At 33.9% G+C, this 15,560-nt stretch overlaps 1 protein-coding gene across 1 annotated transcript; it reads right to left on the bottom strand.

The window, feature by feature from the left end:
- Positions 1-1,885: 1,885 nt before the first annotated feature.
- On the bottom strand, positions 1,886-5,873 carry cbx8b (chromobox homolog 8b). The gene is made up of 5 exons (XM_062997361.1): positions 5,700-5,873; positions 5,478-5,521; positions 4,379-4,444; positions 4,197-4,263; positions 1,886-4,033 (listed from the first exon to the last, which is right to left on the bottom strand). The coding sequence occupies exons 1-5, from the start codon at positions 5,766-5,768 to the stop codon at positions 3,236-3,238; spliced, it is 1,044 nt and encodes a 347-aa protein (XP_062853431.1). The 5' UTR covers positions 5,769-5,873; the 3' UTR covers positions 1,886-3,235.
- Between the last annotated feature and the right edge of the window lie 9,687 nt (positions 5,874-15,560).

Below are 15,560 nucleotides of genomic sequence, written 5' to 3'. Positions count from 1 at the left end.
GGTGACTTTTATGTTTAATTCTTAAGCTATTTCATAATGCGTTGTATAATCATTATTATTGTACAGTTCCTGAGCAAGTAATAAAGCAAATTCTTATAAACAATAGTTTTGCAGATAAATACAAAAGTGTCTTGTGGTCCTAAACTATTTCAAGAAAATTAAAAAATGAGCAGACTATGCAACCATTAAATAATCCAGTTGTATGGTTTATTAGTTGCATTTAGAAGATGTTTATGTTCTTCAGAATAATGCACGTATATCAAATCTTTAAGTAAGACCTTAAATGTTCAAGCAAATAATCCAATATCAGTTTATCAAAGTTTATCACCTTTACATGTTTACTGAAGAGAATAAGAGCTTGTTTGTTTGTTTATTAGGATTTTAACGTCATGTTTTACACTTTGGTTACATTCATGGCAGGAACGGTAGTTACTCATTACACAAGGTTCATTAGTTCACAAGGTTATATCGAACACAGTCATGGACAATTTAGTACTTCCAATTCACCTCACGTACATGTCTTTGGACTGTGGGAGGAAACCGGAGCACCCGGAGTAAACCCACGCAGACACGGGGAGAACATGCAAACTCCACACAGAAAGGACCCAGGACCAAGTTTATATCGAACCCAAGACCTTCAGAGAATAAAAGAGAACCTGCCATGATTGTGTAAATACTATAATTATGTTCTTATGGCTGAAAGTGAAATAGTTTTAACCTAAAATCAGTAACGCACTCACAATGCGTTTTAAAACAGAACTCCTGGTGTAATGTTTATCAATACGGGACTTTTCTGTGAGTTCAGTTAGCTGAAAGTGTTTTCCTTTGGAACGCGGAGCAAAACGCTTGTGATGGAAAATGCATGGTGTTGATCTTTGGAGGTAAGACAGGAATTTTTTTAAAATATTTTTTAAAAAAGTGACTATTTAAAAGTCATGAACGTGTCACACTCGTCATGGGTTTTCCCCAGTGCGTCACTATGTTTATATTGCACAGAATGTTCATTACTGAGCGTCATTTAGAGATGAGGAGTAATGAGTCGAGCGGTAATTGATCATTTTTAATCCGTCACAGAAGCTCTGAGTAAAGTAGTATCTTAACCTTGTAAAATCGTGTTTAAACCTTCATTATTGTTTTAAAAGATTTACAGACATATAGATCACAGCTTAGTCGCCTGTAAAATAAATAAATCGGATTTTATAGGGCTCAACATGCAAAGTCATATTAACATAATCTGATGTAAATAATATACTGTATAGTATAATCCAGGCCTTGTCTGGCTGTCATGTTTCGGAACAGTAAAAATGATTAACAATAATAATTCATTTGAAAGAAGTTGTCGTTTACAAGACTTTCAGAACGAATTTTAATCTGTGGAGACCTTAGATTTCAAAGCAACCTTAATTCTTTTAATACCATGTGAGGGAGCTTTTCTGCTTATACAGTCTCTATATGAAATAAACACCCAGTATGTTTCTTAGTTTTTCATGTATAATTTCTTTTTGTGACTTTTTAATAGTACAAAAATAAAGTAGCACTTTAGTAATTGCGCTTCAGTAATTTAAGAATTTTACTAATATATTACAGTCCAACATGAGCAAAACATCATGTCAAAACGTATATATATATATTTGTTATTTATTGCGTGCCAAAGTATATTTTCTTTGGCACAAAGTTTTCCTTCAATTAAATTGCTTTCTAGACCCCAGACCTTGTAACAATCAGCATGTTTCTCCAAAGGGCACTGCTGCATTCCAAACTGCATATCACGTCACAAAGATAATAAAAAATAATAATAACACCGCTATAGTGACGGCACACATATTCAGTAATTTCTGATACTCTTCTTGATCTGTGAGTAAATGATTGGAACACAAAGAATAAATTTTATCAATAATTTTATCAAGATATTTTTAATAATTACGTTAAAAATACAGCACATTAGATGGATCATTTAGTGGTGTACAAAGTTCCATTAAATTTTGTGACATGACCTTCACATTTCTTATTAGTGATTATGCAGGACCATAACTGGTGTCTTCTTAGTGCCCATGTAAATATGTCTAGTTTGATTGCACTTATTACAAATAATATGGAACAATGGTGTCATTTTACACTGAGAGGACATGTGTCTATATAGTCAAATGTAATTCAAGAACAGGGAGGGGAAGATTACTGGTCTGGCAAGAATTGAAAGCTGCTTCGACTTTGGTGTCACTGTTGACAAGCATCATATTGGTCTTAGAGGTAGCTGTGAAAGAAAGAGGTTCTTTCTCCAAAATTAATACTTTAAAGCTTTACTTTTGCTGCTGTTCACAGAGTAAAAAAAGAGAATCAGAGCAGCTTCTTTTTTGTAGGACAGCCTCTATTTAGCTTTATGTATGTTCATTTTGTTTTATAAAGTATGTGTTCCAGTTATTCAGTCACTTAAACAGTTGTAGAAATGATTAAACCCCAAATACTAGCATGACCTGCGAGTCCCTTACAAGTGTATGCCAACTTTTAACTTCAGAAAAATAAAGGTTTTACTGAGGGATCAGAAATGAAAGATCCAAACTTCAAATGTTTAAAGTTTGTAGATGCTTTTTAAATGTGCACATTTTCAGAAACACAAGGAAATAATTCAGATAATTACAAATATTAGAACTAAAAATATTTAGAAATTCTCATGACATCAAACACTCAAGAGCAGCAGCTTTATGTATTTAGTATACACGTTCTGATAAAAAGTGTCTATTTTACAGAAACAGACTCTGTGAGTCAAACATACTGTAACACATCTGAACATTAAAGTCAGCTCACAGCTGACCTCTTCTAGTGCATGCAGATCGCTCACCACTGGCCTATTTCATCACCTGTCCACCATGATGCTTCACACACTTCAGTGTATAACACCAGAAGTAAAATAAAATATCTTTTATATACAATTTATAGAATGCTGGGACAATAAATGATTTATGAAAAAGCAGGGTAAATCGACAACAGTAGTGAAAAGATGTGATTTTTAAATGTTCTATTTATGTCCATTAGATTTACACATTGTGATTTGTGTTATAAGAAAGTCATGTGATCAGAGCCTTCTCTGAAAAGGGTGTAAGGTGCAGAATGAGACAGGCTTCACCTGCCCCAAGACTGCTGCCAACTAAGGCAGTCAATGGTATTTCTTGGTCTCCATAATACTGCAAATGTTGTAAAATATTGTGTGATTATTGGCACATGCCTGTTTGGAAGAAATTCATCTGTTGTCTTTAAAGAATCCTTCATCTGTGCTGCTCTCTTTGATGGTCACTGTTAAAAAGTTTGTCGTCACATCAGTGATTGTGACCGTCTCTAGGTTGCTGAAGCAGGGCCTCCATACATCTTCCTCCTCTCGTTTTTGTTCTACTTTGTCTTGCCTCTCTGTTGTGCCATGTATTCGTGCCATAGGAATCTTGGCGATAAGAGATGGCTGATTATGCTGATTGTTAATGTGTTTAAGGTACTTCATATGCTTGTGGTAAAAATGATTTGAATTTTCCCTAGGCTTGCAATGGTCACGTGTTCCTCTCCAGTCTACAGAAGTAACTGTCCTGGGGTGAAAAGGAGAATTCTGGTGCCTTTGGACCTTTGCTTTTTGTCTGTCCTCATCATCTTCCCCGAGTTCCAGACGTGCCATTTTAGATGGGATTCCAGACATGGAATCATCCATTTTGCATTTTTCCAAGTGCTGAGCATTTGCATAACCCTCCCTAAACCACAGTTTGGGTTTCCGACCTCGTTTCTTGGGCACACGAATGATCCCATCTAAAGGGTTCATAGGATTTGGAGATTGAAGGTCTCTGTGACGATGGTCTCGAGACAGTTCTGAAGAGACAGGACGAACGCTCTCTCCTCGGTTTACTGTACTGGGGGGGAAGATGGTTGGAACAACAGCACGGAGACCCTCTCTGGCTCTTGGTGTTACCAAAGGCTCCGAGTTCAGGTAGGTCACACGAATGCTGCGTGAAGACTCACCACGGAACTCGTAAGACCTTGTTTTAGCTTTTGCCTGGGCCTAAACAGAAAGGAATTTAAGAGTTAACTCAGGATACTTCCAGAAAGTGTATTAGTGTAATTTCATGATTTTAATATCATATACCCATAGTGCCCAGCCTACATACATGCTTGGTGTGATTGATCATTTGAAAATGACAAGACACCTTGAGGTTTTGCTTTACCTTTAGAAGAAATGTCTTGAGCTTCGGTCCTCTCTTTTTGGGTCCAAACATTTCCCGTTCACGTTCCCTGAAAAGGCAGGTAGGCCCACTTGAAAGTCAAGTACAAGTCTGATTGTGACCTCAAGCCACCACAGCTTGAGGTCACAATCAGATTTTACAGCATGCAACCTGTTTTAGCTTACCTTTCTTCAAAAGCAGCAAAAAGACGTGAATCCAGGATATTTTCTTCTGGTTCCCATGTACTGTACCTGTCATTAAAAATGTGTAAAAATATTGTATGTGCAATATAATTATAAATACATATATACACAACTCCACTTGTTTTAACCCTGATTAATACAATGTGTAATTCTAAAGGGATCATGACTGACCAATTTCCTTATGAAAGCTACAACCTGTGCAGTGATTAATCTGAAGGGCTCAGACTGAAGGGGTTTGAAAGACAGACATAGAACACACTTCCAACGTCTGTTTCAAACCCACAAGGGTTTAATATTAATAAATGTTATGATTAGTACTTAAACAGCAATTAAAGGAAAACTCACTGTTTGCTGTCACTATTACAAAAAGAGTAAAACACTGCAAAGAATCCTGGGAATGGGTGTAGGGTGAACTTCATTAAATAGTTTCTAAATGAATCTTTTTCCTATAATCAGTCTGGAGTGACAGCACAAATGACTGGTGCGTGAGTAACAGTACAAAGTCCCCTCGAGGGTAATCAACTCAGAGTGGACCATTTTCTGTTTACCCTGTTGGTGTTTCCTTTGGTGAATACTTCACATAGCAAAGCTGCATTTTATGGCCTCTGCAAGATTTGAATTTATTATCAAGTTAATATATAAATTGTTTTACCACGCAACCAGGTGACTAAATGCATGGCAAATTTTTAAGGTATGTGTGCTGTTGTTTTGCATTATATTGTCTGGGTGTATGTAGGTAAAGCTTTATTTATCTGGGCAGTGGTGGCCCAGTGAATAAGGTGATGGACTAGTAATCGGAGGAAGCACCATCACCACCAAGTTGCCACTGTTGGGCTCTTTACCCTTAAATGCTTGCTCTGTAACTGGTCACAACTGTAAGGCGCTTTGGTTAAATCGTCGCCATAATTTTGCCAAAATATGGTAAAACCAAGTGTGCGCGCATGCGTGTGTAAAGTAACCTGCCAGCCTGTGTGCGTTTGCGTTCACTCGCGCCGCTTCAGCTTTATCTAACTGATTTGACAGGCAGCCAAAAAATAAATCAACAAAAATCTGAAACGTCATGAAGTCCGACATTACTCACTTGGATGACCAACCCTTCCATTTGACCAGATATTCCATTCGACCCTGCACGCGCCATCATCAGACATGCAAGAGAGAAAAAATACAAGAGAATATTTGGGTTAGGCTGAGGCTGCAGCAGCGACAGCAGCGGCGATAATGACAATACCAGTTCATACACATGCGTGCATGCATGCATGCAGGAAACACAAATGCAACGTGTAAGCACGCATGCAGCACGCACTCTTCTGATCCTCCGTTTGATGATGGACTCGGCGGCGAACACGCGCTCTCCAACGGCAGACAGCTCCATGTTTATCGCTAGCTTTAGCCGCGCGAGGCGTGCGAGCCGAGTCCAGTCCGCCCGCTCCGCTCCGCTCCGCTCCCGTCTCTTCTCTCCGTTTTCTCGCGACGCTTGCACAATTCCAGACAGCCCATAATAGTCAGCCGGTGCAACATACAGCGCGAGACGTCATCACGCTTGCTCCGGACGGAACCATTTTACCGGAGGTTCATTGGTTCAGCTGTTGCTAGGCGCTCGGCGGTGCAAAATGCAAATGGTCGGGTTTGCAAAATGATTCCCAGCGCGTGAACGATCTGCACCGTAAACGTGAACAATGTGCAGCGTTAATGTAGTAAATATCTGCATTGCTCTTAACCAACCAATCCGCACAGCCTTGATTTCCCACTTTCACGTGCACCATCACGCGGGCTCGTTATTTCAAATGCACCGATAATTCATCAGAAAGGGGTTTAGTGTGCACGCAAAACACTGTCCACGCAAAACACTGTCCACGCAAAACACTGTCCAAAAATAAAAACAAACTCCTGCATTTAATAAAGTCGATGCAATTTATTTTGCATTATTTATTTTTTTCAGTGCACATTTTACCACAAGTGGGTCAAGCAACATCCGATCACCTCATCCCAATATATAAAGCAAAAACATGTAAAATATATATAAAGATACTAAATTTATATTGAATTACGTTTTGCAAGATTATGTAGCATAAAATATTTTTCTTGCCTTTAATATAAGCATACAAACTTACCAGAGCACTTTGCTTTACTAACTCAAATTAATCCAAAAATTATACATTTAGAAAGCATGTCTAGATGTAAACAAAAATGAAAATGAGAAACATATTTTAAGACTCTTGTTTAATGGTCATGTTTATTTCAGTTGTCTTCAATGACATTTAATTTGTTTGTAAACAACTTTAACAAAGGCTCTGCAATAACCCACCATCTTTAAAGGGGCCTGGCTGACATTAATTCCTATATTTTTAAATAAATTAACCCAAAATGATTAAATCTGGGATGTTCAAACGTGGCTTTTATTTGCAGTGTCATTAACAACATTTAGTTTGTGTTTTGAATGTATCAGTGATTGTAAATAATATATGTTCATATCCCTCTGGTTTAGGGCTAAGCGAGTTTAAATCTTTGGTGTTCATTTCTTTGGCGTGAGCGACATCTTTAACGTCACATTAATGCTGCATCAGATGAATCATGTAACATGAAACATGTAAATATTACCGATGACGTCATACATTTAGAACAAGCAGACAGGTAAATAAATAGCAGTCTAAATATGAAGGCATCACAGATTATTTTTAATTATTGTGATTATTAAGAAGTTAAATTAGTGTAATAAAGATGGGATGTTTTTTATTTAAAAAATAATTGTTTGAAGATTTTCTTAGCTGATCTGGGAGACTAATCAAAAAATGACCTAAGAATCCAACATTTAACCCAAATTTATCATACACGAAATAATATACATAGTCTAAGTAGAACTGAAAAATTTCTCAAAACATTCCGAACCTTCATTTTGTGGTTGTTAGCTAAAATAATCTTTATTTGTTTTGAAGATGCTTTTATTTAAACAGTTCACAGCTAAAGCAATTATTAATAAAAGGACAGAACTAAAGAAGTGGACAGTTAAAGGTCTTGCTCAAAGGCCCAATGGTGTCTTGCTGTCATTGGAACTCATTGAAAAGTTCAGTAAGCCTGAAGTAACCAGGTCATTTTTTATTAAAATGTTTCCTGAAAATTTACAAAATTTTTGGTAAATATCCACATTAATTAAACCTGGATGCCAGTGTTCCCATGTCTCCACTGATCCACCAAACGCACTCAATAAACACACCTACGCTGTATAAAAAGTTGCACTAAATGAATCTTTTTGAGTGATTAATGGAAGGTTTTTTTAATCTACTAGCATTATTATTATTTTTATTATTATTTTTATTATTATTATTATTATTATTATTATTATTATTATTATTGTTTGTTCAAATTGAATGAAATTTAGAGAACTATCTAGTTTTATCCACCAACACAAAATCAGATTATGGAAAATTGTAAAACTGAGAAATAAAATACAATAGTAATTAATAAAATAATAATAATTAAATCTTATTATCTATCATAAGAAAATAATTTTAATATGCACTGAGAAATGACTTTGCCTTATGTTTAATAATATGTTTAATAATGTTTAACATAATTTATGTTTAATAATGTTTTTTCCAACAATTGTCCTGATGCAACAGTGGAAATGGAAATGATGCACATATTTAAATGGGAATATGATTTAAATGTAAGCAAATTTCTTGGTGTTACGTAACGTTTTTACTATACTTCTATCAGCAAGTTAATGTAGAATAGTATTGTGTATATTTATTCTGTGATGTGAAAATGTAATAACCACCTTTCTGATTCTCTTTGTTTTTGCATTTGAACTAAACATAATTTCACATGATTGCATTAACTTCAGCAACATTCATTAAACAAACATCACTCACACGTTGGTTAATCAATCAAATGAACATGATTTTTATGTAGCATGTAAAAAGAAACTTCGGGAAATCCAGGCACAGCCACATGACGGAAAATCCGGACTTGATTCGAGCTTTAAAACGTTAAAACGCACCACAGAAAATCTGACTCAGTTTTGGTTTGTGGAAAAAAGCTAAACAATACAGGATGCAAAACCTATACGCAAATACGAGCGCAGACGGGGGGTTAGTGTAGCCGCTTTAGGTTTTCACTAATTACGAAGGGGAAACACAATCACATTCATGTAAAATGGATTTTTCCACAAACCAAGAAGGACGTGTGAAGAGTGAAACTGATTTAAAATTTCCCGTAAAATGCACCAGCAGGCGCGCAGCCAACCAGCATTTGTTCCTTATTAAAAGGAAAAGCCGCTTCATCTAATGTCACTGGAGATACATTTACTGTTATACATCTCAGATTATAGCATTAGTGACCGACACAAGGTCCCGAGTCTGGAAATTAGTCACTGTTTATCTGCTCTAAGGAAATCACATGTTAATGAAGATCATTCATCCACTGAGTAAAGACAGAAGTTGTAGAGAAACAACCTTGGAATTCCCTCACAGAGTAAATATATTATCAAAACCTTTCATAATAATAATAATAATAATAATAATAATAAAAAAAATAATAATAATAATAATAATAATGATAATAATAATAATAATAATAATAATAATAATAATAATAATTTATTATTAATATTATTATTATTGTTATTATTATTATTATTACTACTATTATTATTATTATTATTAGTTGTAGTATTGTTATAAATAACAACAATAATAACAACCACAATATACGGATAAAGTAATAAATAAATCATTACAACTCACCTGTTTCGTTTTTGCTGCAAATAAGTAATCAATCAATCAATCAAATCAAAAAATCAATCAAATTTATTTTAGGCATTTACAGCCACTTCATATTTGAAAAATTCAAATAAACTTTTAAATACTAATAATCTCAGCTAATTCAGTGTCTGAATGCTTTGCATGTTTTCAAATGAATTTTCTTCCTATTTCTTGTATTTTTAGCCTATATGTATTCTGCGTTTAAACAATGAAATGATATACTGTACAGTATACCCTGCTCCCAGGTATCTCACAAACCTGTATACTGTATACTAGTGTAACTAAACTGTGACTTGACAATAAATCTGCATATGAACCATGGTCATGGCCAAAGTAAAATTAAGTAAATTCACTAAAATTATTTTTTTAATTTATATTTTGTGAATTTGGACATGTTTTGCCTGTACGTCTGCTCTCATCTTAAATATTTTGGTCACTCTTCCAAATGGTACCAGAGGCTACAATCTCTCAGACATCAAATAGCTACCTATGTAGAATAAATAAATTGATTATTCACATGTCCTTTGAATTTCCATGTGAACAGGTAAAATTCACTGATTTGAATCTGCCAGCATATCTGATCTGTAGATAATTATTTCTTTTAACAGACACAGGTGTGTTGAGTTTAATTTAGCTATGTCTGTTAGCCTGCTTACTGTGATAATAAATAAATAAGACATTTTAAAGCATAAAAATTTTATTACATTTATTTACAAATTATTACTTCATGCAAGCAGTAATTATATATGAATTATTTAATTATATAATTATTTAATTAATTATGAAATATATAGTTTTGTTTCCCTCAAAAAATTATCATATTTTGTATCATCATTGTTTTATTGTTGTTTTTATAAGTTTTGTACACACACATAGGCAGACAGACAGACAGACAGACAGACAGACAGACAGGCAGGCAGACAGACAGACAGACAGTTAGTTAATGGTAGTAGGAAGGTAACTGGGGTGTGTTTTTATTTGTTTGTTCCCGGGACAGGGGTGCAGTGCAGGAACGCTGGACAGGGGGTCAGTTCATGGCAGGCCAACACACACTTACACAGTCACCCACCTTATTTACATTTTACATCTACAGAGACAAGTTAGAGCAGCCATTTCATTTGATGGTTTGTTTTGGGGAAGTGGGAGGAAACGACGATCCGGTAACCAACGTCGATCCCAGGAAAACGTGCTAAACGACACACAGCAAGTGTCATAGGATCAGTGATGTATGTACATACAACAATGTTCCTCTTCAACCAGAACAAAGAAACATTCTAAATAAAGTAATTTAATATTTATTTACTGATTCCTTACCCTTAATTTGGAACCAGACTATACAGATGTTGGACTGATGGTCAAATTTCTTACCTTCAGTTAAACCCATCTAGTAGATTTCGACCAAACGTCATGCCAAGCCCTCCTGACTGTCGAGTCACGTGTTCGAACATGTTCTAATTCGTGGTACCTATTGGTAAGTCTTTATAGACAGAAATGTACAGTATATATAGACAGAAAAGTATATAGTATATTGATATATATGTGTATGTATATATGTATATATGTATATATATATATATATATATATATATATATATATATATATATATATATATATATATATATATATATATATATATATACATGTATATATATATATATATAGACAGAAAAGTAAATAGTATATTAAAAATATAGAAAAAATAGTATAGAAAAAAAAATATTGTATACAGGAAAGTATCTATCTATCTATCTATCTATCTATCTATCTATCTATCTATCTATCTATCTATCCATCTATCCATCTATCCATCCATCTATCCATCTATCCATCTATCCATCCATCCATCCATCATCCATCCATCCATCCATCCATCCATCCATCCATCCATCCATCCATATATATATATATATATATATATATATATATATATATATATATATATATATATATATATATATATATACTGTATATATATAGTTATATTTATAAACGTATATATATATATATTTATTATATATATATATATATACAGCTCGCTTTACAATTGTTAAATCTTTAAAGCTCTATACAGAAAACGTATCATTAGATTTTTAATAAAAAATCTCACTCATTCAGTCACTCATTCAGTCACTCATTCAGTCACTCATTCAGTCAGGGTTATTGGTGTTTGTTTGTGAAAGCTCTTTCTGCGTTAGTGAACAGGTTAATGAACAGGTGAGGGCTGTGACGTCAGAGGAGCGGAAGGCGCGCGGTTGGCCGCTGCGGTGTCGCAGTGCAGCAGAGGTGACATCCGTACGTGGGCGCGCGAGTTGAGCTGTAAGAAAATGATTGGTCCGTGCGTTTCCGGGCAACGTGGCTCGCGCCTAGCAACAGAGCCCTGCGCACAGCTCGAGAACGGAAATGATCCGACTCAGCAGAATCACCTCTGTGCTCGAGTGTGCATCAGATAGAGCTTCATTCTGATCATTCAATCCATTTAAAACACAACACTGAGAGTTCACTGACACGGTCTTTCCGATTATTTGGAACAAATCTCATCAGTAAAAGTCTAAATATAATACAGTCATCGAATTTGGTGGATAAAGGGATGCAAAAAAAACAACATTTACAGGGATTTCATGTCTGACCCCCTTTCTCAACCACAGATCGATGAGTAGCTTGGTATTTGCATGTGTAGCTAAATGGATATTTACATTATAAGAGCTGTCTTCGAAAACAATACATGTAATCCCAACTAAATAAAATGTCATTGTTTGTGCTCATTTTGATCATATATTTACTTTACAAACAACAATTCCTGATACAAATGTAGTGGATAGTACTTGTTTTTGACTTGCTTGCAGTGTTTGGTTGTTGTTAAATTATACTTATACTGTGTTATTTTGATCTTATTACTGAGAAAACTAATCAGTTCTCTTGCAAAGTAAATATATTTCTCCTTTTTAATGGCTTTGTTTAATACCTCACTACGCCTGAATATGCATAAAAATCCAAAGAGTTAAAATAAAAATCTGAATTCTGATTGGTTGCTTAATAAATAGTCTTTAACAGCTAGTGAATGTTTGTGTACGTTATGCTTTTTAATGAAATCCCTTATAATAAGTAATCTAATGAAAAGGATGCAGAGTGAAAGCTTTTACAGGATCAGTACATTTAGGTTTAAATAATTTTGGTTAATCTATTGATTTAGTCTATTGATTCTCTTTCTCCCAGAAGTATCTAAAGTAATGAGCAGAACTTAATGTTATAGCAAAATGGTATGCTGAAAAATATATCAATGACATGAAATAATGCAAAGAAACCAAACCAGGTTATTTTGCATGTTACTTAGTACGTTATTTTGTACGTTACTTAGACCTGATTAAAGACTTTGGGGTTTGTAATAGGCTGTATATTATTTTTGTAATTGATTTTTGGACTAAATAGCCTTTTCAAACAAATCAAAACAAATAATTGTACTTTTTTTTTTTTTTTTTACATTTTAAAACTTATACATAGAGTATATAGGCTCATGTCATGCTGAAAAAATCTTACTTAATAATAAAAAAAATAAAATCGGAAAAAATAATGATATAATAATGATAATAAGTATAAAAACATAAATTCCTTTCAAATAAACATTTTCTAGATGACTTGGATCATGAAATAAAAGAATGACCCATGTTAAGTAAACGGTGCAGATCACCAACAGCTTGCTGGTTTCATTGGTTTCGTTGTTTAATTAAGATTAAGAATGTCATACAGCTTATGTAGAATAAATGTTTAAAGTGTACATTAACATATAATGCATACTTTAGCTCAGTGTGGATTTTGTATAAGCAAGTTGCATTCAAGTCACATTAACCTGCACACGTTTACTTCAATATTTTATCATTTGCAATTTTGGACATTGTATAGTCAAACCCAAACCCCTGTGGTGATATATCTCTGTGTGTATGTGTGAAGGAAGCTCATTGCCTACTTCCTTCACACACACACACACACACACACACACACACACACACACACACACACACAGCTGTGGATTCGGTTGCTATAGAAAAACTTCCGTCCCGCTTTAATGTCGGTATGATTTCAGAAATAAACATGAAGAAGGTCGAAGCGTTTCAGTCACAATAAAAAGATGTTTAAATTCATTTTGCTAAAAATCTAATTTTCACTTTTTATTAGGAATGACAATGAATAAAAAACAATGAATAATTACAGTCTTTGTGTTGCGTTGCTGTGTAGAGCTGTTGATTTATTGTGTAATGTGTTTGCACATTCATCATTACTGGTCAGTAATTACTGGTCAGTTAAGTCCTAATGATCTAAAAACTAGGATTTTGAGGATGTACATGGCTCCTTAAATAGGTCCAGAGTGTAGCTGTACCATGCACCATAATTGAGTTAAATTGAAATACATGAATTAAGTATTTGTGTGACAAGCTTTGAGTGGTTGAGGAATGAAGAAAGGAATCTCTCTGTCACAGATCGGACTAGGATTCAAGAGGTTTGATGTTTAACAATGAAACCTTCATTCTTTACGTAGATACTATAGCTGATGAATCTATGTTAATGCCTTTTGCAGCTCATTTGATTAAAAACGCTGTTCCACAGCTTTAAGTCAACTGGGACGTTTCTGCTGTGCAATCTAAGCATAATCAAACATGAATTGTGCAAATAATATAAATTATACGAATAAATGATGCTTTTCAATCTGTTGATACTTCTTGCATCAATTGATGAACATCATTTATATAATTGATGAATATCATTATATTCCCAGCAGAATATTTGGTATATTTCAATATTTAGTTTCTGAGATTAGAGATGACAAACATTCGATCAACCAATCAGTTAATCTGCTGCCAAACTAAAGTTAAAGTTATTAGACTAGCAAGATGATCAACTGCGGCAGTTTAGCAAATCATAAATCACTGATCATTCTGTTCTAGAGGATTAAATTAAAAAATTAGAAAATTTCAATTAGAGAATTTCTTTCTCGTCTGAACTGTTTGTATAATAAGCTTAAAACAAATACATTTTCTAAGTCCTTCTTTGTAAATGTGTGTTTGTATTTATTTACTTCATTAATTAATAATCCTTTAGAAATTGCTTTATTTTTGCTCTGGGTTTAGACTGGCACTGTTGACGATGTTACTAGTTTTATTTAAACATTTTGCGGTGTTTGGAACATGCTTCCATGGCTAAAATGAAGCTGGTTTGGTATGCTTGGGATTTAATTAGCCTATTAAATAACCCTAGAGTAACATTACTTTAAATATGGTATGGGTCATCTGTGTTGATTTGACAAAATATCTTATTTAACTATTATAACTATAATAAAACCATAGACTGATAGTCTTGGATAGTAATTACTTTAAAACCCTGTGGTACAATAACTTCGTTTAGTGGGCATACATTGGTACAAGCAGTAATATAAATCATATTAATCAAATATTGATTGAATAAACTAGTAATATTATTAAATCATTTTACAGTGTTTAAAAGTTGCCTTTGGAATGAATATAATAAAATTATGTGGAAACTGGATTTTACTTTAAATGAATCCAGCAGTAAAATCACTTCATTTGCACTGTGAGTACAGACTGGTGTAAAGTCCTCTGTGTGGGTTTAAAAAACTACCAGTTTTATTTGACCATTTTATAGTAATTAGACAGATGTAGTTATTTTAGAGATTACAGGACAGGTCATAAAAATTCAGCAAAATGGGTCACCTTTCAGTAGATTTTCTATAAAAAGTTGAAAATAATCAGCTGTTGATGTTTATGGTTTATTTGTTGTGCATTAATATTCTTTTCCTGGTGACTTTCTACTTCCTAGAGTTTTATTATTTAATTTTATAGACCCAAATTCATATTTTCAAACCAGACTCCTAATTAATGTCATACAAAGAGATTTGTTTAAAATGAATGCATTCATTCCACCATATTACTTTTACTCCACAATTTAACTTTGACTTATATTGTTGTATTTGGGGGTAAAATGGTGAAATTATAAAAAAACACAACAAAGAAAATAATTTAAAATAAAATTATTTTTGGAGGGACCTTACAGGACTGTGATTCTTCGGGCTCCATCATAATCAGGCAGATTTTATTAGAGGTGGAATGTGTGTGAGGGGAATTTTTTAATACAGCTGAAGACTTCATGCTCTACAATGACATCCTTGTTTTTTACAAAGCTACAAACAAGAACAGTGACATGTTGACATGTTCATATTCTTCTTAGGAGATTTTTTTGCTCTGTTACAATAAGCAACTGTCTTTAAACCATTCAGCTTAAACCTAGAAATAACAAATATAAATAAAGCTATTTTAAATGTAGCTAAATCCAGGGTTAGTCCATACAAAAGTGAGTCTGTTGAAAGACAACGAGTGTGTAATGTGGCAGCTGCTGA

The sequence above is a fragment of the Trichomycterus rosablanca genome, chromosome 6 (assembly GCF_030014385.1).
Source record: "Trichomycterus rosablanca isolate fTriRos1 chromosome 6, fTriRos1.hap1, whole genome shotgun sequence".
Taxonomy (NCBI): domain Eukaryota; kingdom Metazoa; phylum Chordata; class Actinopteri; order Siluriformes; family Trichomycteridae; genus Trichomycterus; species Trichomycterus rosablanca.
The sequence above is the reverse complement of the archived record's forward strand: the minus strand, read 5'-3'. Positions and strand labels throughout refer to the sequence as shown.

Excerpts from the sequence above, each read along its gene's own strand:
- cbx8b (XM_062997361.1), bottom strand. The coding sequence starts at position 5,768 with ATGGAGCTGTCTGCCGTTGGAGAGCGCGTGTTCGCCGCCGAGTCCATC. Across the intron at positions 5,522-5,699 it reads TCAAACGGAGGATCAGAAGA|GGTCGAATGGAATATCTGGT; the intron begins GTGCGTGCTGCA and ends TGGCGCGTGCAG. Across the intron at positions 4,264-4,378 it reads TTTGCTGCTTTTGAAGAAAG|GGAACGTGAACGGGAAATGT; the intron begins GTAAGCTAAAAC and ends CTGCCTTTTCAG.